Source organism: Girardinichthys multiradiatus, chromosome 22, assembly GCF_021462225.1.
Source record: "Girardinichthys multiradiatus isolate DD_20200921_A chromosome 22, DD_fGirMul_XY1, whole genome shotgun sequence".
NCBI lineage: Eukaryota > Metazoa > Chordata > Actinopteri > Cyprinodontiformes > Goodeidae > Girardinichthys > Girardinichthys multiradiatus.
Window position 1 is genome coordinate 21,732,467 of NC_061814.1, and position 24,724 is coordinate 21,757,190.

The 24,724-nt window shown below is 39.4% G+C and overlaps 1 protein-coding gene across 1 annotated transcript; it reads right to left on the reverse strand.

Annotated features, from left to right (window-relative positions):
• Positions 1-12,785: 12,785 nt before the first annotated feature.
• Positions 12,786-23,681, reverse strand: LOC124859643 (multiple inositol polyphosphate phosphatase 1-like). Its single transcript, XM_047352538.1, has 5 exons — positions 23,045-23,681; positions 22,775-22,969; positions 16,214-16,311; positions 14,774-14,904; positions 12,786-13,457 (listed from the first exon to the last, which is right to left on the reverse strand). Exons 1-5 carry the CDS (start codon positions 23,673-23,675, stop codon positions 13,073-13,075), a joined length of 1,440 nt encoding a protein of 479 aa, XP_047208494.1. The 5' UTR covers positions 23,676-23,681; the 3' UTR covers positions 12,786-13,072.
• Between the last annotated feature and the right edge of the window lie 1,043 nt (positions 23,682-24,724).

Consider the following 24,724-nt stretch of genomic DNA (forward strand, 5'->3'; position numbering starts at 1 on the left):
GCTGTTTCCTGGTGAAACAGCCTGTTTCTGTGCGCCTTAATAAGTCATAGTTATCATGTCGTTCACAAAAAGTGAAGTTAATATCTAACTTCGCTTTTTACAATCACACGTTTACTAACATGTTCTGAGAAGTTATTATTTTAAGATACAGGGGTTGGACAATGAAACTGAAACACCTGGTTTTAGACCACAATAATTTATTAGTATGGTGTAGGGCCTCCTTTTGCGGCCAATACAGCGTCAATTCGTCTTGGGAATGACATATACAAGTCCTGCACAGTGGTCAGAGGGATTTTAAGCCATTCTTCTTGCAGGATAGTGGCCAGGTCACTACGTGATACTGGTGGAGGAAAACGTTTCCTGACTTGCTCCTCCAAAAGACTCCAAAGTGGCTCAATAATATTTAGATCTGGTGACTGTGCAGGCCATGGGAGATGTTCAACTTCACTTTCATGTTCATCAAACCAATCTTTCACCAGTCTTGCTTTGTGTATTGGTGTATTGTCATCCTGATACACGGCACCGCCTTCAGGATACAATGTTTGAACCATTGGATGCACATGATTCTCAAAAATGGTTTGGTAGTCCTTGGCAGTGACGCGCCCATCTAGCACAAGTATTGGGCTAAGGGAATGCCATGATATGCCAGCCCAAACCATCACTGATCCACCCCCATGCTTCACTCTGGGCATGCAACAGTCTGGGTGGTACGCTTCTTTGGGGCTTCTCCACACCGTAACTCTCCTGGATGTGGGGAAAACAGTAAAGGTGGACTCATCAGAGAACAATACATGTTTCACATTGTCCACAGCCCAAGATTTGCGCTTCTTGCACCATTGAAACCGACGTTTGGCATTGGCATGAGTGACCAAAGGTTTGGCTATAGCAGCCCGGCCGTGTATATTGACCCTGTGGAGCTCCCGACGGACAGTTCTGGTGGAAACAGGAGAGTTGAGGTGAACATTTAATTCTGCCGTGATTTGGGCAGCTGTGGTTTTATATTTTTTGGATACAATCCAGGTTAGCACCCGAACATCCCTTTCAGACAGCTTCCTCTTGCGTCCACAGTTAATCCTGTTGGATGTGGTTGGTCCTTCTTGGTGGTATGCTGACATTACCCTGGATACCGTGGCTCTTGATACATCACAAAGACTTGCTGTCTTGGTCACAGATGCGCCAGCAAGACGTGCACCAACAATTTGTCCTCTTTTGAACTCTGGTATGTCACCCATAATGTTGTGTGCATTTCAATATTTTGAGCAAAACTCTTACCCTGCTGATTGAACCTTCACACTCTGCGCTTACTGGTACATGTGCAATCAATGAAGACTGGCTACCAGACTGGTCCAACGTGAAACCTCCCACACTAAAATGACAGGTGTTTCAGTTTCATTGTCCAACCCCTGTAGTTCATACTTGCAACTCAGAAATGGATTTTAGCCCAAAACCATTTAGTGTTTTCTGGGCCATTGGCAGAATTTTAAAATCAACTCTTTGAGAAACAGGGAGCCATTGTGGTGATGCAAAAACTGATGAAATAAGGTACAATTTCTTGGTGTTAGTCAGGACACTGGCAGCAGCCTACATTTGTTAGCCACTTTATTAAATATACCTGTTTAATTGCTTGTTAATACAAATAGCTGCTCAGTCAGTCACATTGCATAAACATGTGGTAAACGTGACTTGCTGGAGCTCAGCATCAGAATAGGTAAGGAAAGGAATTTAAGTGACTTTTAATGAGGCATGGTTGTGCGCACAACAATCTCTGTTTCAAGAGAGTCAAATATCCAGTGAGCAACAGTTATGTGAATAAAAATGCCTTGTTGATATCAGAGGTCAGGGGAGAATTGGCAGACTGGTTCCAAAATGACAGAAAGGCATGGTACCAGTACCAAAAACAACTCGTTACAACCGAGGTATGCAGAGTTTAATCTGTGAATGTACAACATGTACAACCTTGAAGCAGATGATAACTTCCAATTAACATAAACACTTTGGGGTGCTTTTTAAAGCTCATACTCCTGTGGGACAAGTCCAGGTATTCACAAATGACTTGAGGCAGCTTACTTAGACGCTTGTGTTTGAGCCTTTATAAAACAACTATTCCAGTTTGGTGAAAAAGGTGAATGACTCTATAGATTACTACTGGGATGGCTCTCACAAAAACCGTGTTTTGCTTTCAAAATATATTTTACCTATAATCTAATTTCTCTAGCACAGCAGCAAATCAGAAATACAGTTGTCAAAAATGGAAAGATTCAAGGTGCTGCAATGACCTAGTCAAAGTTCTCACCTCATGGAAATGTTGTGAAAATGATAGAGAGCTGTGCTTAAACAAAGGCCCAAAAACCTTGTGGAACTGGAGGAATGTTGTAAACAGAGTTGAAACAAAAACCGTGAGTCCGCACAGATACTCTTTGTCAGGTTGCCAACTCACTTCTCGATTCTTTAAGGAAATATTAAACCTTAAAGTTACGAAGAGTCATATAAGTAGCAAATGATTAGTTTCATTCACAAATCTCTAAATCAGTATTGCTCCTGTCCACTATACTGTTATGACCTGCAGAGCTTTGATTCTGGTCTGAGTTTTGTCACTTTTGATGTTGCACTGTTAATTGTTCTTTTGTTTTGGGTTTTGCTGTAAATGCTCTCTCATATTCTGATTGTTTGTTCTCTGTGTTTCCTTTTTTGTGTTTATTTACTCACCCACGCTCTATTGCTCTCTGATACTGGTCCCTGTGAGCTGTTCCACATCAATGAAATCACTTTCCTGTCTCCAATCCTACCATCACCTCACCTATATACAGTATATGCCTTCTGCTTTATTGCTTTCTCTTCTCTTTCCCTGTAAGTCTTGGATTTATTCAGACTCTGTATTCTACCCAACCTGCCCGCTGATGGCTTTCTGCGTCTTGCTCTGTTTGTGTCCTTATCTCATCATCAAACCAGGATAGGACTTCCACAAAGATGTGATGTCCTTACATCTATTAGTGATTGTTAAAAAAGCTATAAGCAAATAAATAAAGCATTGACAACTGATCTTTTTTTTTGCTGCAAAGGCTCGACAGGCTGTTAGTGCTTGCAAATTTAAGGCAAATGCTTCTGAGGATGAGTGAGTTACTGCCTTACAGTGATCATGAGAAAGATTGTAACAAAAACCTGTCGATTCAGTCCAGGAACAGTAGGTTTTAAGACTGAAGTACAAATTAAGTATAACATATTTAGCTGTGCGCAAAACCATAGCAGCGTGTTTCAAAAGTAAGTAAAGCTCAAAGTCTTTTAATATATTTTTGTTTCGGTGGACACAAATGCACTGTGAATATGCTTGTATTCCAAAGGAAAACATGCAGAAAGTAAAATCCAATTCATTATCAAGAAGTAAAGAAAGACAAATAAGGCTGTTTAAAAAAAAAATAGCATTGTCTGCATTTTTTTTCAAGCTTAATCATTTACTGTAGAAAGAGGAAAAAATGTTTAAAGATGTTGCTTTCATGTAAATCACTGAGGCAATATTTATTTTAAGAATTATTTCTGAGAACAGCGTCAATCTGTGAAGTTATTCCAGCCCAGGAGGATCGGACTCCTCCGGAGGTTTTGGCTCAGAATCTGCTTATTCTGATATCACCACTCAAATTTTTGATTGGATTAAGGTCCGGAGATCGAATTGATCACTCCATTTTGTTAATATTGCTGGTCTGTGTGTGTTGAATCAATCTCTTTCTAAAACATCTGTTTTAAGGCAACATGATGTAGTTAAGCATTTTGATGTATTCAACCTGATTCCATGATCCCTGATATGTGACAAATTGGCTCCACATCACAATATGAGAGACATCCCCACAGCATGCTGCCTGAGCCACCATGCTTTACAGTGTGCTGTGACTTGAATTTAGTTTTCGGAGGTCATTTGAGAAACCGTCTGCTGCCCCTACACCCAATAAGTACAATACTGTTTTCATCACTGCAAATTAAGTGGTTACTTGTTGCCTTTGACCGTTTAATCCAGTTAATTGAACACATCATGCAACAGGCTGCAAATGCATTTGCTTTTGATGCATTACACATCACTTGCTTTCCAGAACTGCTTCGACTTGATTTCATTGTTCATAACTTGTCGAACCAGACTTTAGATGTCAGTAAAAATTTAGCTGATTGTCAGAGATAAAGGGTAATTTGTTCACTGTATTTATTAAATTACCAACAACATCACAAGTTAAATAAACATAGGAAAAGCAACAGAATATCCAGATCATATTCATTATTCCTCTAAATTTGGGTTTAAATTGCCTCAGGTATTCACCTTTTGAATTCTGTTCTCAAGCAGAAAATCCTTAAGGAAAATGTCCAGCTCTCAGTTGGTGACTTTGCTCTCAAGCACAATTGTGTCACACCATAAGACAATTATCCAAAGTGCACCAGCAACTCCAGCTCAGAAGGGCTAAAAAAACATGAAGCTTTTGAAGCGGTCTTGTCAAAGTCTGGACAAATCTGATTGGGATGCTGTGGCATGACCTTAAACAGGTTGTTCATTCTTGAAGAGTCTCTAGTGTGGCTTCATTGAAACGGGTTTGCAAATCAGAGTTAGGCAAAGGTTCATGTTGGAATAATTGTATATAGTTTTATCTTATATTTTTCCTTTCATCTTATATTTTTCCTTGTCTTTAACTTTTCTATTTGATCTTTATAACCTTTCATGTATGTGTGAGTAAGGATGTGGTGAGTTGTTTGCAGGCAAGGATCAAAGGTGGAGCTGAAAAGGAAGCAGTCAGGGGCCCTGTCCCAATACCCGCACTTCCACCCTTGTGTCCCTGAATTGCGCGTTCCCGTTGATGGCTTCGACTGCATAGTGTGTCACAATTCTCCAGAGTGGTCCTTCGCCCCGCCCTCTTTGTGCCCCACATCCGCCCTTCGGCGAAGTCCGCTTCGATGCGGGCTTCGCCGAAGTATATTACCCACAATTCACTGCTGTGGATGACGTTCTAAGCAAAAACCAATCACAACTGTCAACGTAACCAGCCATCAAATCAGAATAATAAGAATTGCGTAAACTTTAGACAGCAAGCCGACAAATATATTTTTTTACTGGTTTTCCAGGCTCAACATAGTAAGATATCACTGGGTTCAGAGTGAGTCTGGTCAGTCAGTAGGCCATAACACTGAAGTTACCTTTCAAACAAACACTGGCGCGGAGAGAGTCTGGTGTATAAGCCTCCTTCGCTTCCTGCACTTTCTTCTCCTCAAAACAATTGCTTGTTGCAGTTTTAAATAGTTGTTTTAGCAGCAAGACTGTGAAAACAGCGCCGGTTCCCGCCCTTTTTGACATTGCAGTTACGGTGCAGAGGTGCAAGTCGATGACGTAACCCCTACTGTCCCAATTCTCCAATTTTGCACGCTTGTAACCTGCGCACTTCAACCCTTACATGCACTTGTACAAAGTAAACACTTCATAGAGGGCGTAGGGTGTAATGTGGGTATTGGGACAGGGCCACAGTTGAGGATGTCATACTGATTGTGCTGAACAAAGGACACACTGATCTTAAGATGGGGGAGACTGTGGAAGTGTGCTGTTACAAGATAATGATGTATATGACCTGTTTACTTTGCAGCTGTTTATCCCACCCTTCAGAGCTGCAACATTTATTTTAACTAGGAAACCCCCAAAGATAATAAAAAGAGAGGTGCGGACAGATGGTTTTCAGAGCGGTAGGAGATTTGTAACTGAAAGCACATCTCTGTCCGTTCTCCTCGCAGCGAGTAAAATAACTCATTCTTTGTCTTTCTCTTCTTTTTGTGATTATTATAAGTATTTTAGGTTGTTTGAATCTGACATTTTTTGGTCCTTCGAGCCGGAGTCCAAATACGCCTGAGGATTCCAGCGGGTTGGTGGACTCCAGTAAAGACCGTGCGCACGGCAGTCTTCATCAGGGAGACTCACAGACCCTTTCCGAGACTGGATCTCGGCCTGCCCGCTGGGGTCTGACGGCTGACGGAACTCCGAGAGAGAGAGGAAGACAAAGTGGTGAGTTTGAGTTTGGATTAAAAAGTGTGACAAATGACTGGGGTTCATTGCGTGAAATAAAACCCTGTGAATCCTAGGCCCTAACAGGTAAAAGTAGGACAGCGGAGTCCTGAAAAAGTATTAAGAAATAATACAAAAAATTCCGTGTTTCAAGGACGGCGGAGTCCGCGTATAAGTATTTAAAAAGAAATACTAAGAAAATTCCGCGTTTAAAAAATGTGTGAATGTGAGAAATGAATGGAGTATTTAAACCACTAGGTTTGCCTCATACCAAAGTAGTAGGATTGCCAAAGGGGCAAGTAAAAATAAACTAAAAAATTAATAACAATGCAAAGATTGGAAATTTATAGAAGTACAGGATCAAATTAAAATATTAAAATTTAAATATTTAGATAAATGGATAACCACATATCATTATGATGGTCGATTAAACTCTAAACAATTTGTTAATCTACAGGATGCAATAATTAAAAGTACAAAACGTGATTTAAGAAAAATGGACAAAGAAGGTTATGAGGATGTAGATTATTGGTTAAAAGTAACTATGGGGGGACGCACAATTGTAGTAGAAAGAAAGACTGCAATATTACAAGTTCCAAAACCAGTAATAAAAAAACAAATGATGTCCTTCCTTGGACTAACTAATTATTGTAGAAACTGGGTGCCAAATTATGCAGAAATAGTAGCTCCATTAAACAAACTAATGTATGAGGAAGAGCTAAAAATGACGTCTGAACTGAAATAGAGTGTAGAAGCTGAAGAAGCATTTACCAACATAAAATAAGTTCTAGTTTCCAGTACAGCTTTAGCATTACCAGACTATAGTAAACCATTTGTTCAGATGGTAGATTGCAAGGGATATTTTATGACTTCAGTTCTGGTTCAACAACATGGAGATAAAATGAAACCAATAGCCTATTTCTCTTCAAAATTAGATAGTATTGCATGTGCGCAACCATATTGTGTGAGAGCTGTAATTGCAGCCTCAATGGCAGTTGAAGTCAGTCAATAGTGTTGTTTCACCTTTTAACTTTAAGAGTTCCCCATGCAGTTTCAGTATTATTACTGCAAACAAATATGACCTTTCTATCACCTGCTAGACATTTGTCCTGCATGTCAACCTTACTGTCACAACCACACTTAACTATACAAAGGTGCACCACTTTAAACTCAGCAACATTGTTACCCACACCTGAAGATGGATTTCAAAATGATTGTCAAGAATTAGCAGAAAAAGAAGCAAAAACTAGAAGTGATTTGCACCTCTGGTACAGGGCGACATAGTTTATGTGCATGGTTCCGCCAGAAATGATGAGAGAGGGAAGATACAAACAGGATATGCATTGGTGACAAAAGATACAGTGTTAAAAGAAATGCAACAACAAAGCCCACCACAGGAGATAGAAATGTGGAAAAAAAACAAAAAACATGGAGCCGCATTATAAGATAAAATCTATATTTGACCAGATAATAAACCTGTCCTACCAAAGAACCTATATAAATGGGCGGCAATATTGAGCCATCGTGTTTCACATGTCTCAACAGGGAGGAATGGTAGGACAGATACATAAATATTATGGATTTAATTCTTATTCAAAATATTTTTGTAGAACATGTTTAACATGTGCATAACATAATCCACAAAGGAATTTAAGCCCACGAAGGGGACAATTTCCAAAACCACAATACCCTTTCCAAACAATTCATATGGATTTTATTGAGTTAAACCACAGTGAAGGGAAAAAGTTCTGTTTAGTCATTGTAGATGCATTTTCTAAATGGATAACAACGATTTCCAACTAAACATCCAGATGCCTTAACTGTAGCAAAAGAACTGTGTAAAGATATCATTCCCAGATATGGGATTCCTGAGAAAATATATTGTGATAATGGAGCCCATTTTGTAAATCAAATAATAAAGAAAATAGGAATTATGTTTCACATAAATCTGAGAAACCATTGCGCTTACCATCCTCAAAGCGCTGGATTAGTGGAAAGAATGAATGGGACTATAAAGAACCACCTGAAAAAGTGTATTGAAGAGACAGGAAGACCATGGACGCAGTGTCTAGATCTAGTAAAACTATATATAAACATTACAAGCACCTCAGGGCTAACATCCTATGAAACGTTATCTGGAATACCATACGGATTACCACAGTTCAAAAAATCAGTGGGAGTTAGATGAAGAAGCCAACCTAGCTGATTATATGAGGAGTATGTTAGAAAAGTAACAGAAATAAAATCAAACTAATGAGGAATGTTCTATTTCCCAGCAGGAAAACCAACTAGTGGAACCAGGAGACTAACCACTCCTACAGCAGTAAAAATAGCTGAGAGGTCAACCTGGATTCACCGTAACTTTGTATAAAGGTCATTTCGGTTGAAAGCTCCGCCAGGGGAAGTGGTTTACCGTCTGATAATAGGGTGGACCCAGACATTTAGAGGCTGGAGAGACCCGAAAGTCAGTGAAGAAAATTAAGACACTGGAACCACTTAGAGGAGTCATAATTTCAGCCAAAATGACTCTTAGATGGATTAGCAGTGCATTCCGTTGCTGGGCATTGATATTTTTTCTCATATTGATTTTCTTATTTTTCTGGTACTTCTGGGAACCAGTCAAGATAAATCAGAATGTAACAACACCTGCTATGAGTCATATTAAACGAGTAGCGTTAAACCAAGGAAGGCAAGATAACCTAACTATGTGCACTAAACAAACTTCTTATACTTATGGCATTCAAGTGTGCGTGAAATCTAAAACCATAGCTGTGGTGCTGATCCCACTCATTAGCTTGACCAACGAGGAAGGATAGGACAGGATTATAGAAGTTATAAATGGTACTTAACTAATGATAGAAGAGACACCTCATGGTCCATGATGGTAGCTGATGAAGGAAACAATTGGACACCCACAAGTGGGGCACCACTGCTTATGCTAGTCATCAAAATAAGTTGTTTAGACTCCATAAAGCTGATAATGCAATCCAGGTAACCATTAACCTCACACATAACTCTCTATTTCCTCCCGACTACGTTTTATCAGGAGGAAAATGTTGGGGTTTTCTCCTGTGGGCCTGGGTTTCAGAGTCAGACCCAAACTTTTACCTTTTTGTTTGTGAAGTAAAAACTGTAACGACTCTCTCCCCTAAGGCCACAGTGAAGAGAGTAAAAATTATGTTAGGAAACTTAACCATACATGACTGGTTCCAGGTTATTACTGGAGTATCAGGAACAAATAATAATAATAATAATTATTAGTTATTGATGGTAGAGCAAGCGGCTAACATGACTAAAAGAGATTGTGTTGTGTGTTTGGGTCCCAGGCTTTTGTTACAAGTAATTCCAGCTGTGATACCACAACCCTGTGTGATGGAAGTAATGAATCAAACCAATCCTAATGAAATGTGTCAGCACTGGGATTCTGTTTTTCCTGTAATTAGAGCAGATGAGAACAAACCAGTATTCCATAAACGGGTCACCACTGGAAACTACAATGTATAAATATGACAGAGAGAGGCAATAAATTGGGGAATCTCACTGCAGTATGGTGTATTACAACTGTAAAAGTAAATAAGTATTTTAAACCAGTCTCTAGAGGAGACATTTGGTGGTGGTGTGGTGATGACAGGTTGTTTGATCGATTACCTTCAAAAAGTAACGGGACTCTGTGCTCTAGTCACTTTATTGTTACCAGTTTCAATATATCCTATGTCAGTAGATGAAGTAATAGATGGACTATCTAGTGTCAAATCCACATGATTGGCATAATAGAAAGTGCAGAGCTGCAGCTTGGCAGACTGAGGGAGACTCTACATACATAGATGCTATTGATGAAGATAAATTAACTGATCAAGTAGCCGTAAGATTTGAATCAAGTATCTGTTGGTGGTGTACAATGAACTAAAACGTAGACAGGATCAACTATATTCGATACAATGTTCAAAAACTAGGAAATTGGACACAAAGCGGGTTTGAAGCTGTCCATGACTAATTGGCTTCAACTTCCCTGATAGCATTCCAGAATAGAATTGCTTTGGACATGTTGTTAGCTGAAAAAGGAGGAGTTTGTGCAATTTTTGGAGAAAAATGTTGCACATTCATACCGAACAACACTGGTGCTGACTGATGGTTGCCTCACTAAAGCCATAAAAGGTTTGAGATCTCTAAATGGCAAAATGAAGGAGCATTCTGGAGTAGACACCTCGATGTGGGACTCCTGGCTGGATGTCTTTGGGAAGTATAAAATTTTAGTATCATCAGTAATAATTTCCTTTGCTGCAATTTTGACATTGTGTGGATGTTGTTGTATTCCCTGCCTTCGTTCTCTGCTTAACTGTTTCATCACCACAGCTATTTCTCCTATAGAAGACAGAGTTACCCAACTCTATCCATTACTTAAACATCAGGATGATGAAGATAATGATGATCCGACCGACCACTTTTCTGACCTATACCCAGATCCATCTCTATATGATTCTGTGGTTTAAATGTCAGTAAGTCCCTCTGAGTATAATTGTCTTTGTACTCATGAAAAATTATCTTACAGTTAAAAATCCAAATGAAGTGGCTGTTTAAGTGATATGAGCAAGTATAAGATAAACAGGGGGGAAATGTTGGAATAATTGTATATAGTTTTATTTTGTATTTTTCCTTGTCTTTAACTTTACTATTTGATCTTTATAACCTTTCATGATGTATGTGTGAGTAAGGATGTGGTGAGTTGTATGCAGGCAAGGATCAAAGGTGAAGCCAGGAAGGAAGCAGTCACAGTTGAGGATGTCATAAAGATGGTGGCTGATTGTGCTGAACAGAAGACACACTGATCTTAAGATGGGGGAGACTGTGGAAGTGTGTTGTTACAAGATAATGATGTATATGACCTGTTTACATTGCAGCTGTTTATCCCACCCTTCAGAGCTGCAACATGTATTGTAACTAGGGAATCCCCAAAGATAATAAAAAGAGAGGTGCGGACAGATGGTTTTCAGAGCGGTAGGAGATTTGTAACTGAAAGCACACCACTGTCCGTTCTCCTCGCAGTGAGTAAAATAACTAATTCTTTGTCTTTCTCTTCTTTTTGTTATGATTATAAGTAATTTAGGTTGTTTGAACCTGACAGTTCACCACAGCCATGTAAAAAAACTTGCCAGTTAAAGTTTGACAGTAGTTGTTGCTGCTGGTTTTAAGGTTTAGGGGCCAAATACTTTTTCCACATAATTACTTTTTCTTCAGTAACTAAAGTAAATTGTGTTGTAATTATGAAAATGAATATATTATTTAATATTCATATTTTAATATTTATTAAGCAATATTTCGGTCTGTTAAGGGTTGTCCTGTGAATACCAGCCCAATAAGGCGGTGGTATTAGGACAAAATAGAAAGGTGTGAGACGAGCTCTGACATTAGTGAACAGCAAAACTCTGCACACACATGGAATGAATTCACACAATTTCTTAAAATATAAGAATTTCTTAACAAAAATAAGTCAACTCAAAGTCAAACATATTTCAATCAACAAACTCTTTACTATGCTAAAACAATCCAACTAAACTACTAAGCAGAATTAAAGAATAACGTAGTCTAATGGGCTATGTACAATATAAACAAGTTGATTAAAGATGGTTGAAAACCCTGACCGAAATGCAACATTACCATGCAATGTTTATGTTTGAGAACCAAGGATTATCTTGAAGAATCTGGAAGTGAAGTGAAGTTAACCTTGGAACTAACTTAGGCAATAATCAGCAAACATTTAGACAACCATTCACAATGCAAGATCAGATAAAATATTATTTTAATAAAATAATATTTTAAGAATAATTTGCTGAATAAAACCAACCTTCTGGATGACCAATTGTCAACAGTGTTTAATTAGCTGACGTTATTTATTAAAATAATATTTAAAGAAATATTATTAAAGAAATAGTAAAATAATATTTAAGGGAATATTATTTTGGAAAAGAACCTAATCTTTCTGGGGAAATTGGGCTTATTGGTGTTTACTTAGATATCAGGTTTAGTAAAATAATGTTTAGGGAAATATTTTACTAGATTGAAAACCAACAACCTTTTTGGGTAAATGATCTTAGCAGGCAAGGTGTTCTTAGCTGTCAGCAGTTAAAACTAACAAAAGAAGCTTGTAGCTTATAATCAGAATCAAACACATACCTTTAAAATGCCACTAATAAAAGGGTTAAAATGCATAAACATGGACGGCACGTTATGGCCAATCTTCTGTGTTTAAAATCACCCTTTAAATAAAGTTTTTAACTTTAAAACAAGCACAAACACAGCACTAGCACTAAGATGGCTGAGTTTCACACAAACAAAACCAAACTTCATGAAATGAAGGTGGGTGGGGAAGGTTTATATACGGACAGTGACATCACGGGAAGTCCGCTGTCTGGCTGGAAGTAGGTTAATGCAATTCATTTTGAAAGTTCCAGAAAATGTTGTACTGGACTTTCATGTTGTAATCCATGGCTGTGGGTCCCAACAATTGCTATTTGAACACTGCTTTATGTATATCTGTTGTATATCAAAATTTATTTGAGGATCTGAAACACTGGTTTGGACAAAAAGCAAAAACAGAACTGCAAACGTTTTTCACACCACTCAGTGTAGTACCTTGATCAAACCACATAAAATCTAGATATTTTAATAACATAGATCTTTAATTAATAAGGAATTGGATGAACCCTAAACAACCCTCAAAAATTCAACAAGCTGGTTTGAATGAAACAATGTCCAACTCACAACAAAACCCACTTTGAAAAAATTTTATTGAGGTGAGCAGCTGAAATACTGGTAGGGTAAAAGAGTTTAAATTAAATCTCCTAGGCAGGGAACACTTTGTGGTTCAAAGACCAAAATACAATCATTATCCAACAAAGAAAGTGTCGTTTTTATTCAGATTGCACACAGGAGCTAACAGTGAGGCATTAATGGCTCACATTTTTAAAGCATTAAAAACGATCTGCTCATCTGAAACACTGGGTTCACCCATTATGAGCAGAAAACCGATTAAAGCCAATAAAACCTCTTTGTTCCTTAAACCTCAGCAGGGTTTTTGAACAGCTCACACACAGTCTCAAAGTCACAGCCCTTCAGCAGTTCTTCGTAATGTCTTCGGACGTCCCCATAGAGCGGCATGGACTCCTGCCGGTCTGTCACACCTGGGAAGGCGACTGGCTGCTCGTTGACCAGAGGCTGTAGTCTGATGTCCCCTCCTCCGCAGTCGTACAGAACCAGGATGAAGTTAGCAGCGTACGGTAACATACGGCTGGTGCGGAAGGAGCGCTGTGTCTGCGAGGCGTAGTTGATGGATGTCAGAGGTTCACTGTCCTTGAAGAAGCCCAGGAGGGCGAGAAGGGGCAGGAGCGTCTCTGCGTGGCCAACCTGGATCGTCACAGCTTCAGTCACCTTCTGACCCGAACTGGAACAAACAGAATCAGCTGTTTGAAAATGTCAAGGCAGTACTTCAAAATTTGGTACCACTGGTGGTACCTGAGATGACCTTAGTGGTACTCAGAATAAAGTTTGGTGTTTATTTAGTGAACACAAATGAACCGGCTACTTCAGGATGGCGACAACTTAACCTCGTTCCAGTTGCACGTTCGGAAACCTGGGGGATTTGTTACCTGACTGCTAGGTCACCATGATGGCTAATGGGAATACAAACCAAAAATAATGTATTTTTCTGCATTATGTATTTTCAGACATTGTAGCAACATGTTCACTGAACCAGAATGCATAGTACTGTTTCATAAGAATGATTTAGTGAGATACAAATCTTCAAAGCTCAATCAAGCAGAGCCAATGTATAAAAAATAGTTTTTCTTTGCTTTGTTTTTATTTATTAATAAAATAACAAAAACTAAAAAGTCTTGGTCCAAAGCTGTTTTAAATGTCTGTTAAAATGCTGGTATTTGGAAAACTTTGTATTTACTACTTGTAAACCATTTGACAACTGGTGCCAAATGTTTAAACTTTACAGCACATTTTTACTTTCTGAAACATCATAGTCAAGCATTAGTTCAGTGTCTTGGATCAAATGTTAACAAAAAAAAAAAAAAAATGACAAGTCATTGTATTGACAGAAAGAAAAACTGTCAAACTTTCTTCTCCTTTTTACTAAAATATCTCTAGCATCTGTATTACTGTACACACAGAGACGCATTTAATTAAAGGGGGAAAATGCCCTCACTTTGGCACCAGAGTCTTTAGGATGTCCCAGATGGACAAGAGGGTGGTTTCTCAAGGCCCTCAGCTTAGAATAAAGGTTCTGACAGCATTTCCCCTCATGAGCCCAGTGATACTTGGGTGTACCCAGCCATCTAGCTGGATTTAATTTTCCTGTTGGGAAAATGTTATGCTTATATCACGTTCGAGGAGGGTGACTTTTTAGAGCCAGCGGGATGCACTCTAGCTGGATTTCAGTAAAAGTAATAGTTTGCTCCTAGCTAGGCTGATGTTTAAACATAGGGTTGTTATCCAAAGTCCATCAACCCTCCCCCACCCTTGATCATTTGCCTGGACAATAACCCCTTAAGATCATAAGGATTGTTCCTTGGGCCAATCCAATGCTGAAAACACACTAATGCTAAAAACATGAGCAGGTTTTTGGTCAGAGTAGAAACTAATGGATTTAAGGATTAGAAATATATGAAAGTATTTAGAAACAGAATCATTTATTTTGCCCATAAATTTAAAAGCAGGTAACCATGGCAGTCACCATTAGTGTTCACTCACTTGTGCTCATTGAGGGCTTTGTCCAGACGACTGAACATGTCGTGGAAAAGAATGCAGCTCGATTTGCTGTTGATTTCATATCCATAGGCTCTCTTCCAGAACTGCTTCAGATCAAGTGCATACTCCATAACCTGTTAAACCCGATTAGAACAAAAACGTTAGGACATGCATGAATACAGCGCACGCTAACTAGTATGACTTGGGTTATTGTGCAAGTCTAATTGAGCTTTATGAGCCTGCTTGTAAGAACATTTCTGAAAGAAGTAACACTGTAGAAAATCAGAGGAAACGTTTGTCTGGAGGTTTTCACCTGACAATAAAATATGACATTCATTTTTATTCACAGATTTAATGGAAAGACAGTGATTGCATGAAAATGATTAATGTAGCAACCATGTTACTGGGCTAGAGGTGAATGTCCCAAAGTGTATTGTAAAACTTATTAAAAGTTTTAGGGACTATTTGTCATTGCTGTTCCCACCAAATCTATCACTTTTTCGCAGTCCTCCTCATGATAAACTTAAATATAAATTTTTAAGAAATCTTTCAACACCACGGTTCTCAAGCTGGGGGGCAAGTAGCGCAGTGATACTGTCCCAACTTGTAAACCTTTCTAGATCAACATGATGATATGACAAAGAGATCAGACTCAACTAAATAATGATCTAGTTTCAAGTTTGGAAATCGGTGGGGTCTGCTAATGGATGTGCTCCATGATCTGGCTCACTGCTGCTAACGCTATAGTATAAACATTTACTCCTCTGCATTTTGTACTTTCAAACGCTAAAGCAATATGACTCCTAGGAGAGTTACCATCACGTTGTGTGTGTGAAAGATTACATATGGTGCAAATCGTCCCAAGTGCAAAACAACTGCTTTTTTCATCAAGTTTTATTTGTAAGGTAGATTTGGAGGCCTGGGTTGGTGAGAAACATCTGACTTTCCCACGCTGTTTCTGCTTCCAAAAGCCTTCTGCTAATTTTTCCAACTATAACCATTGATATTTTATTATATTGGTAAAAAATGGAATAGAGAGCTAACCCAATTGCTAAACCCGGCGTATTTCTGAGGCGGCTACCTATTAAACAAATAAGGCACTTTTCTTAAAAATATGCTGTAGCCTGTACTTGTCTACCCCCTGGTTGAAGATTGAAGTCCAAGATGGCTACACACATCTTGTAAGAAGAAGAGTTTTCATGTAGCACAAAGTGATTGTTTTTTAAGGAATGGCAACAGGAAATAAAATAAAAAAATATTAAATCACTCTAGAATTTCATTAAAAGATTTATAGAACAACATTCTGCTGAAAATGTGTGCATTGACTATAATACTTTAGGTATTCAGGCATATTGTATGACTATTGTATGATGGAAAAATATTATTAATACATGACTATAAATTCTTAACCTATCAGTTATGATATAAAAAAAGAGACTGTACCTGCGCATCAACCTCATCAAAGAGCCGGCACCATGGGGAGTTCACTGTCTTAATGGCAAACTCATACGCACACAGGTAGAAAGCAGCTTCCACCATATCTGCAGGAAAAATAAGATTTTAATGAATGTAATTCATACACGTAAAATTTGACCATTAACAGTTTATGTCCGTGTGTGTTGAATGGCTCTTCTTGCTACATTTTCTTTTTTGTATTGTATGTTGTATCCGGGTACTCTGGCTTCCTCCCACAAAAATACGACTTAGGTTAATTGGTCTCTTGAAATTGCCCATAGGTGTGAATGTGTGTGTGGTCGTTTGTCCTGTGTGTGTCTGTGTTGCCCTGCGATGGACTGGCCGCCTGTCCAGGGTGTACCCCGCCTCTCGCCCATAGATTGCTTGAGATAGGCACTAGCTTCCCTGTGAGGCACTATAGAAGAAGTGGTAGAAAATGACTGACTAACTTTTAAAACCTTATAATACAAACACTGAGTAAAAATATATATATATAATTAACCTGTAAAATAAGCACATAAAATGAACTTATAACTAGTGAAGCACTTACAACTTGGAAACAATATCTTTTTCTTGAGGGGAAGCATACTTATTTTAAGATTCTTTTTCAATAAACTGTTCATATGCAATATTATACATACATACATGCAGTATAAAAAGCAGCACATACAGCAGAAAAAAAAACAAACCTTTGAAACTGTCATAATACAAAGAAAACTTCCACATGTTTGGACTTCTGCTTGAGATGATACCTCTTGGGGGATATCTAATCAGATGGATGGTCAGGAGATTAAATGTTGGTTAAATGGAGGAGGCTAAATGCTGTAACCATATTGTGACATTTTTTTTTTATACAAAAACAGTAATTTACAGTCACTTCCTGGACAAAATGGGTTTGAGATGATTAGGACCAGGAAACTTTATATTAGAAAACAGCATCACCTAGTGTTTAAACATGCACAGTAAAATTCTGTACACAACTATCTGATGACATTTTCAATGTAAAATATGAAACAGAAGCAGTACCCAGTGGATGATTGCTGTTGTAATATATATGCTCCTTAATGTTCAATTAAATTAATTAATATAGAGCCAATTAATAACAAATATCATCCCAGGACACTTTACAAGACAAACACGTCCAATTTACTTTGGGAATGATGTTAAAGGGCACTGAGAGTAATTAACAAGGCTCGGCACCTGGATCATACTTACCCACTATTTATTCAATCAAAATTATTAAAACTTACTGACATAGTTAAACTACAAACAGCTCTACTAGCATATAGCTAAAATTAACTAACTGCCAGAAAATATTCAAACATTATTCATGAGAAGGGAAACAGTTTATGCGTTCAGAGGTATATGTCATTATTCACAATCATTATTGTCACAATCATTATTATTATTATTACTACCTTTTATATTAGTGTACACTGTATAATTGTCTTAAAAGGATAATCACAGGGGTTCTTATTTTTTTTCTCCATTTTTTAATTAAATTAAATTAAAAGAAGTGGTGGGAATATTGTCGCGGAATGTTCTAGAATTGTGCCGCTCAACGTGGCAGCAGGTTGGAGTAGCTCTATTATTTTTGATTCTGATTTATTCTTTTTTGGGAACTCTTCCTCTGGTGGATACAGTTGATTTTTTTTGGACGACTGTTCACTCCGGTGTTGGATGCTGTGCAGCTTGGAGGATTTTTCCTAATACTTTTCTACTTTTGGACATTTGTTATGATGCATTGCCATGCCAAACGGGTTGTTTCTTACAACCGGGAGCAGCTGATTAATATCTCAAAAGCTCAAATAATACTTCAACTACAACCCCAAATCCCTGATGAGTTGAAAAGAAGACGCCGTGGATGCAGAGCAGGAGCAAAGAGAAGAGAGAGGAGAAGGAGGAAGTTCAAACCATCTCTTCCGTCGATTATGATGGGCAATGTGAGATCGTTGGGAAATACGTTGGATGAACTCCAAGCCCTACAAAGGACCCAGTCAGAGTACTGGGAATGCAGTATTATGTGTTTTACTGAGACATGGCTGCAGGATCATATCCCAGACTCCAGCGTCTCTCTGGGCTTTTGAACCATACGAGCAGACAGAGATTTACAGAGGAGCGGCAAACATAAAGAAGGTGGACTGGCAGTACTTGTGAACAACAGATGGTGTAATCCAGAACATGCTACTGTGAAGTGTCATCTCTGCAGTCCAGATATTGAACTTTTGGCAGTAAGTTTTCGTCCATATTATTTACCCAGAGTTCACCAGTGTTATTTTGGCAACAGTTTACGTTCCACCTTCCGCTGTTGCTGACACTGCATGTGATGCCATCAGCTCAGTTGTTGCTAAGCTACAGATACAAAACCCCAATGCTTTTGTGGCAATTTCTGGTGATTTTAACCACGCTTCGCTCTCTGCTACACTTCCAACGTTTCAACAGTTTGTCAGCTGCTCTACCAGACAAAACAAAACGTTGGATTTGTTTTATGCAAATGTCAAGGACTCATCCATCTCTGCGGCAAGACCTCCTCTAGGCAAATCAGATCACAATCTTGTTTTTCTCTGCTCAAAATATAAGCCCCTTGTTCAGAGGCAACCTGTAATAAAGAGGACTGTGAGAAAATGGCCACAGGAAGCTGAAGAAGCTCTGCAAGGTTGCTTTGAGGCTACAGACTGGGACGCACTGTGCCAGCCACATGGAGAGGACATCAATGCCATGACTGAGTGTGTAACCGACTATATAAACTTCTGTGTGGATAACATCATCCCCATCAGAACCGTGTAATGCTTCCCCAATAACAAACCCTGGATCACCAATGGCCTGAAGGACCTTCTTAACAAGAAAAAAAGAGCCTTCAGAGAGGGAGACAGGGAATTATTGAGGAGTAAACAGAAGCAACTTAAAGTCAAGATAAGAGACAGCAAGGAGGTGTACAAGAGGAAGCTGGAGAGCAAGCTCCAGCAAAACAAGATCAGAGATGTGTGGTCAGGGATGAAGATCACAGGCTTCAAGCAAAAGGATGATCAGACCGATGGAGGTCTGGACAGAGCCAATGAACTGAACACATTCTTCAATAGGTTCAGTTCAGAAACAAGTTCAGCATCCTCCTCTCTTGCTCACAGCCAAACAGACATCCCACACTCCTTTGACCCACAGCTGTCCAGTAACACCTCAAATGTTTTATCTTCCACCTCAGCCATGGACCTTTCTGTTTCTACATGTTTTCCTTCAACAATATCAGAAGATGCTGATGCTTCCTTTGCTTCCCCCTTCCACCTGTGTGCCTCAAGAAGTCAGGTGAAGATGCAACTGGAGAGACTGAATCGGAATAAGGCTGCAGGTCCAGATCATGTCAGCCCTAGAGACCTGAAGGGCTGTGCAGAGCAGCTTTGTAGGATTCTGCAGCACCTCTTCAACCTTAGCCTGGCCCAGAAGAAGGTTCCGGTGTTGTGAAAGACCTCCTGTCTTGTTCCGGTACCAAAGAAAACTCACCTATCAGTCCTCAATGACTATAGACCTGTTGCCCTGACATCCCATATCATAAAGGTCCTAGAGAGACTCCTGTTGGCCCACCTGAGTAAGCAAACAATAAAATATCAGGACCCCCTTTAGTCTGCTTATTGCTGAGTTGAAGATGCCATTATACACCTGCTTCAACAAACCCACTGTCATCTGGACAAAGCCAGCAGCACTGTGAGGATCATGTTCTTTGATTTCTCCAGTGCATTTAATACAATCCAACCTGATTTGCTTTGTCAGAAACTCCAGAAGACTCAGGTGGAGACCTCAACAATCTCCTGGATCAAAGACTACCTGACAAACAGACCACATTTTGTGATACTGAAGGGTTGTGAGTCTAACCAGGTAGTCAGCAGTACAGGAGCACCACAGTGGACTGTACTCTCACCATTACTTTTCACTCTGTACACCTCAGACTTCCAGTACAAGACAGACTCCTGTCATCTGCAGAAATACTCAGATGATTCTGCAGTCGTGGGGTGGATCAGAGATGGACAAGAAGCTGAGTACAGGAAGGTGGTGGACCGCTTTGTGGCATGGTGTGGAAACAATCATCTCATCTTGAACGTGACTAAAACAAAGGAGATGATTGTAGATTTTAAGAGAAACAGGAATATGTCAAAAACTATTTCCATCATGGGAGAAGATGTGGAGGTGGTGGAGGAATATAAATATCTCTGTGTTCACCTGGACAACAGACTAGAGTGGAGATGCAACTGTGAAGCCATCTACAAGAAGGGACAGAGCAGACTGTACTTCTTGAGGAAGCTTAGGTCCTTTGGTGTTTGCAGCAAGATGCTGCATATCTTCTATAAGTCTGTTGTGGAGAGTGTGATCTCTTCTGCCATCATCTCCTGGGGAAGCAACATCAGAGCTAGGGACTTAAAAAAGCTCAACAAGCTGATAAAAAAGGCTGGCTCTGTTCTGGGGACTCCTCTGGAACCTCTGGAGATCATTGTGGAAAGACGGATTCTTCATAAAATGAAGAACATTATGGAGAACCCTGAGCATCCTCTTCATGAGACTGTCCTACAACAACAGAATATCTTCAGTCAGAGGCTTCTTCAGATCTGCTGTTATACAAACCTCTACAGGAGATCCTTCCTGCCCACACTCATCAGCATCTACGGCTCTTTGAAGAAACCTTCATAATATGAGCTACAACAACATTTAATTTCCCTTTGGGATTAATAAATAATTTTTAAATTGAAAGAACTGTAGGGTTTAGTATATGTTTATACTGTCCACTCCTTTGAGCATGGTAATATTAGTCAATCATTTTCTATACTGCTTCTTCCATAGTGGATCGCTGGGAAGCTGGTGCCTATCTCCAGCAGTCTGTGGGCAGGAGGTGGGGTACACCCTGGACAAGTTGCCAGTCCATTGCAGGGCAACACACAAACAACAATGCACACCTAGGGGCAATTTAGAGAGACCAATTAACCTGGCATGTCATTGGACTGTGGGAGGAAGCCAGAGTACCTGATCGGGAGTTGAACCCAGGACCTTCTTGCTGCAAGGCAACAAGTGTTGCCTTCACCTAGACGATGCTTATAGTTTACACTTAAAATAAGAAATCATTCGCACTTAGAGTAAATTACAGTAATATTTTCAAAACTGTGACGTTCCAAAATTTCTCAAAAAGCAAATTATGTGATTTGTACCATGCTCTGCTCTGTCCTGGATTATATAGTTTATATAATTGATAAAGTTTTTCTCCTAGAAAAGAAGAATTCAGTTGTTAAAGCTATATTTTTGGCTATATTAATGTGAACAGACCTCAAAAGTGCAGTCCACATTAGTTCCACTGAACATAACAACATTTTGTTACAAAACTATATACATCTATTAAATCAATAATCACAACTTATACAGCAGGAGAAATACAGCAGGAAAAATAAATATTTGATACACCGCCAATTTTGCAAAGCACAAGAAGGTCTGTAATTTTAATAGTAGGCACACGTAAACTGTGAGAGATCCAGAAAAACCACATTGTATGATTTTTAAATAGCTAGTCAGAATTTTACCAGGGACAAAATTGTAGTCCTGCACAAGTTTTGGATGGGCTACAGAAAAATAGCCAAGCAGCCTGGTGAGGAGGCAACAACTGTTGGCGCAATTATAAGAAAATGGAATAAGTTCAAGATGACAGTCAATCTCCCTCGGTCTGAAGCTCCATGCAAGATCTCAACTTGTAGGGCATCAATGATCACGAGGAAGGTAAAGGAATTAGCCCAGAACTACACGGCAGGACCTAGTCAATGACCTGAAGAGAGCTGGGACCAAAGTCTCAAAGAAGACCGTTCGTAACCCACTACGCTGCCATGGAATGAAATCCTGCAGACCGCATAGGTTCCCCCAGCTTAAGCAGCTCAAGTCCAGGCCCGTTGACATGTAAGAACACTGAAGAAGAAGAAGGGTCGTCTCTGGGTATTCCAGCATGACAATGACCAGAACACACAGCCAGGGCAACTAAGAGGTGGTGCCGTAAGAAACATTTCAAGGTCCTGGAGTGGCCTAGCAAGTCTCCAGACCTCAAGCCAATAGAAAATCTTTGGACGGAGCTGAGCCTCCATATTGCCCAGTGATTGATCTGATTGGAGATCAGCAAACATTCGAATCGTGATCTCCAATCAGAGCTGATCAATGGAAAATAGGCCAACGTGCAATATGTTAGAGCTGTTGGTACTATGCAGCTTATAATGTGACGGTTACACGCTATTGAGATAATTGTGATATTAATGCATTTATAAGTTATGATCCTGAATTCTCACCAAGGTTGCTTTAATAGCCACCAAACATGGAGAACTGATCTTGCAAATTGAAATACAAACTATATTATAAAGTACATTCTTTGCTTTGTTTTTAAAATCTGTCCTTAATTAACACTCCCTAAACACAAATGGAAGGCAAGGTAATAGACCAGCAGACCAGTAGCATTTATTGGTGAAATAATCTCTGGTTTTAGAAAGGATTTAAAAAAAAAACATTCCTGTATGTTTGCCTAAAATCTTTAGAACTGACCATCTGTGATGAGATCATATGGGACTTCCAGGCGGTCAGCGATCTTCTCCTGGACCCTCTTCATCTCTGGCCCCTGTGTGAACTTGTCCAGCTCTGTCAAAGCTGAAGGGTTGTTATCAACTTCATTCACAAACTTGGTGCACTGGTCAAAGAACCTCATGAGAGCATCGTTCACCGCATGTTCAAACTCCATATCTGAATGGAAAAAATAAGCCACCGATTACACTGATCCTGCAGGAATATCATACTGCTGTCTCATCATGATGATACCTCTGATGGCCCACATCTCTGTCAGCCCTGCTTTGAAGGACAGCGTGCTGTTCACACATCTGTGCTTGGAGCTGGTTATGAACCTGATGAATCCACCTCGAAGCTTCTCCACTGAGATCATTGAGGGAAACAGCTTGGATAGCCTGACGGCCAGATGCTTCAGGTCCTCCACACCTTTCTGGACCAGTCGACCGTCCATGTCTTCATTGTACCACATCGTCCAGTCGGCCAGGATCTCCCGCAGCCAGCTCTCTTTCCCCCGGGCGCTGCTCTGGACCACCGTATAAAGTTTCTGCATCTTCTTCACGTTTTTGGTCGTCGGGTATCGCGTCCCATGTCTTATGATGGCCGTCAGATGGATTTCGCGACATCGCGGAGACGGAGGCTGCAAAACAGACCTATTTACAGCGAGTATGTCCTTTATCAGATAAGGGTTCACTTCCTCATACCTTCCTTTCGTGCCGAAATACTTGGCGATGGCCGGTATATCCAGGTTCTCCTCTGAACTCACGTCGTTAGGAAAACACCAGGAAAAGCCGGTTATGGTGGCAAAGTAAAGGATTTTCCGTAAAATGCTCGTCATGATCTCTTTTTTTGTAGTGCAGAAGCCAAACTGCGTGACGTTATACATGTGGTATAAACCAACCAATCAGACTGCGGAAATTGAAGTGACACACAGAGGCGGTTCTTGCATGAACGGCGCCCGGGTGGTTAAAGACTATGAAGAAAAGAAAACACAACAGCAAAAACTCGTTCACCTTCAAGAGACCTAAAACAATGTTTTAAAGCAGACCCAGATAAGAATGACATGAGGAAAGAAGATAAATTGGGTTTCTAATCATAATCCAAAAGAAAGCAGAAAAGATGGTGGCAATAACTTAATGATGGGCATGGAACCTAATACCTGACAATAATCTAATAATTCAAAATGTCATAAAGCCAATGGTGTAATACAATTTTTAAGTCAATGATATGATTATGAGAGGGTTTCACATTATTTGTTAACTTGTTAACACCGAGGTCTGCACAGTTAGACGGTGGTTAGCACTGTAGCCTTGCAAGAAGATTCCAGGTTCAAATCCTAGGTGAGTGTTGGTTCTCTCCGGGTATTCTGGCTTCCTCCCACAGTCCAAAAACATGACTATTAGGTTAAGTCAACCTTAGTGACATGTTTCTATTTAATGCAATGGATGGACAGAGCAAACACATGACCACTGCTCTAAGTGATCAAACTATCAAATGTACTTAACAGTGATTAATTAAATCACACAACTGATTTAAATGCTTACTTGTATGTAATCTTGAGGAATGCATATTAGACTATGACATCTACTCTTCCTGGTTTGGACAAGCAAAGTAAAAACAAAAACAGCAAAAAGGCTTTTATTGACATTAAATTCAATGTTATTTATGTATTATTACATCACTGGCTATAGTTACAAGTTTTTTATATGATTTTAATTGAATAACTTGTGTTACAAATTGTGTAAAATGTGATATTAGCAAACGTTTACTATGCCACTCGCTCAAAACCTTTATTATATTATTTGCAAGTCATTACATTAATTTCTTTATTACATTAAAAAAGGCCAAAATGTGTATGTTATCGGCTGTTATTACACTATGTGGGGTGGGACATAAAAACTAAGAGCAATACAAGTTAAAATGTGAGGTTGTCAA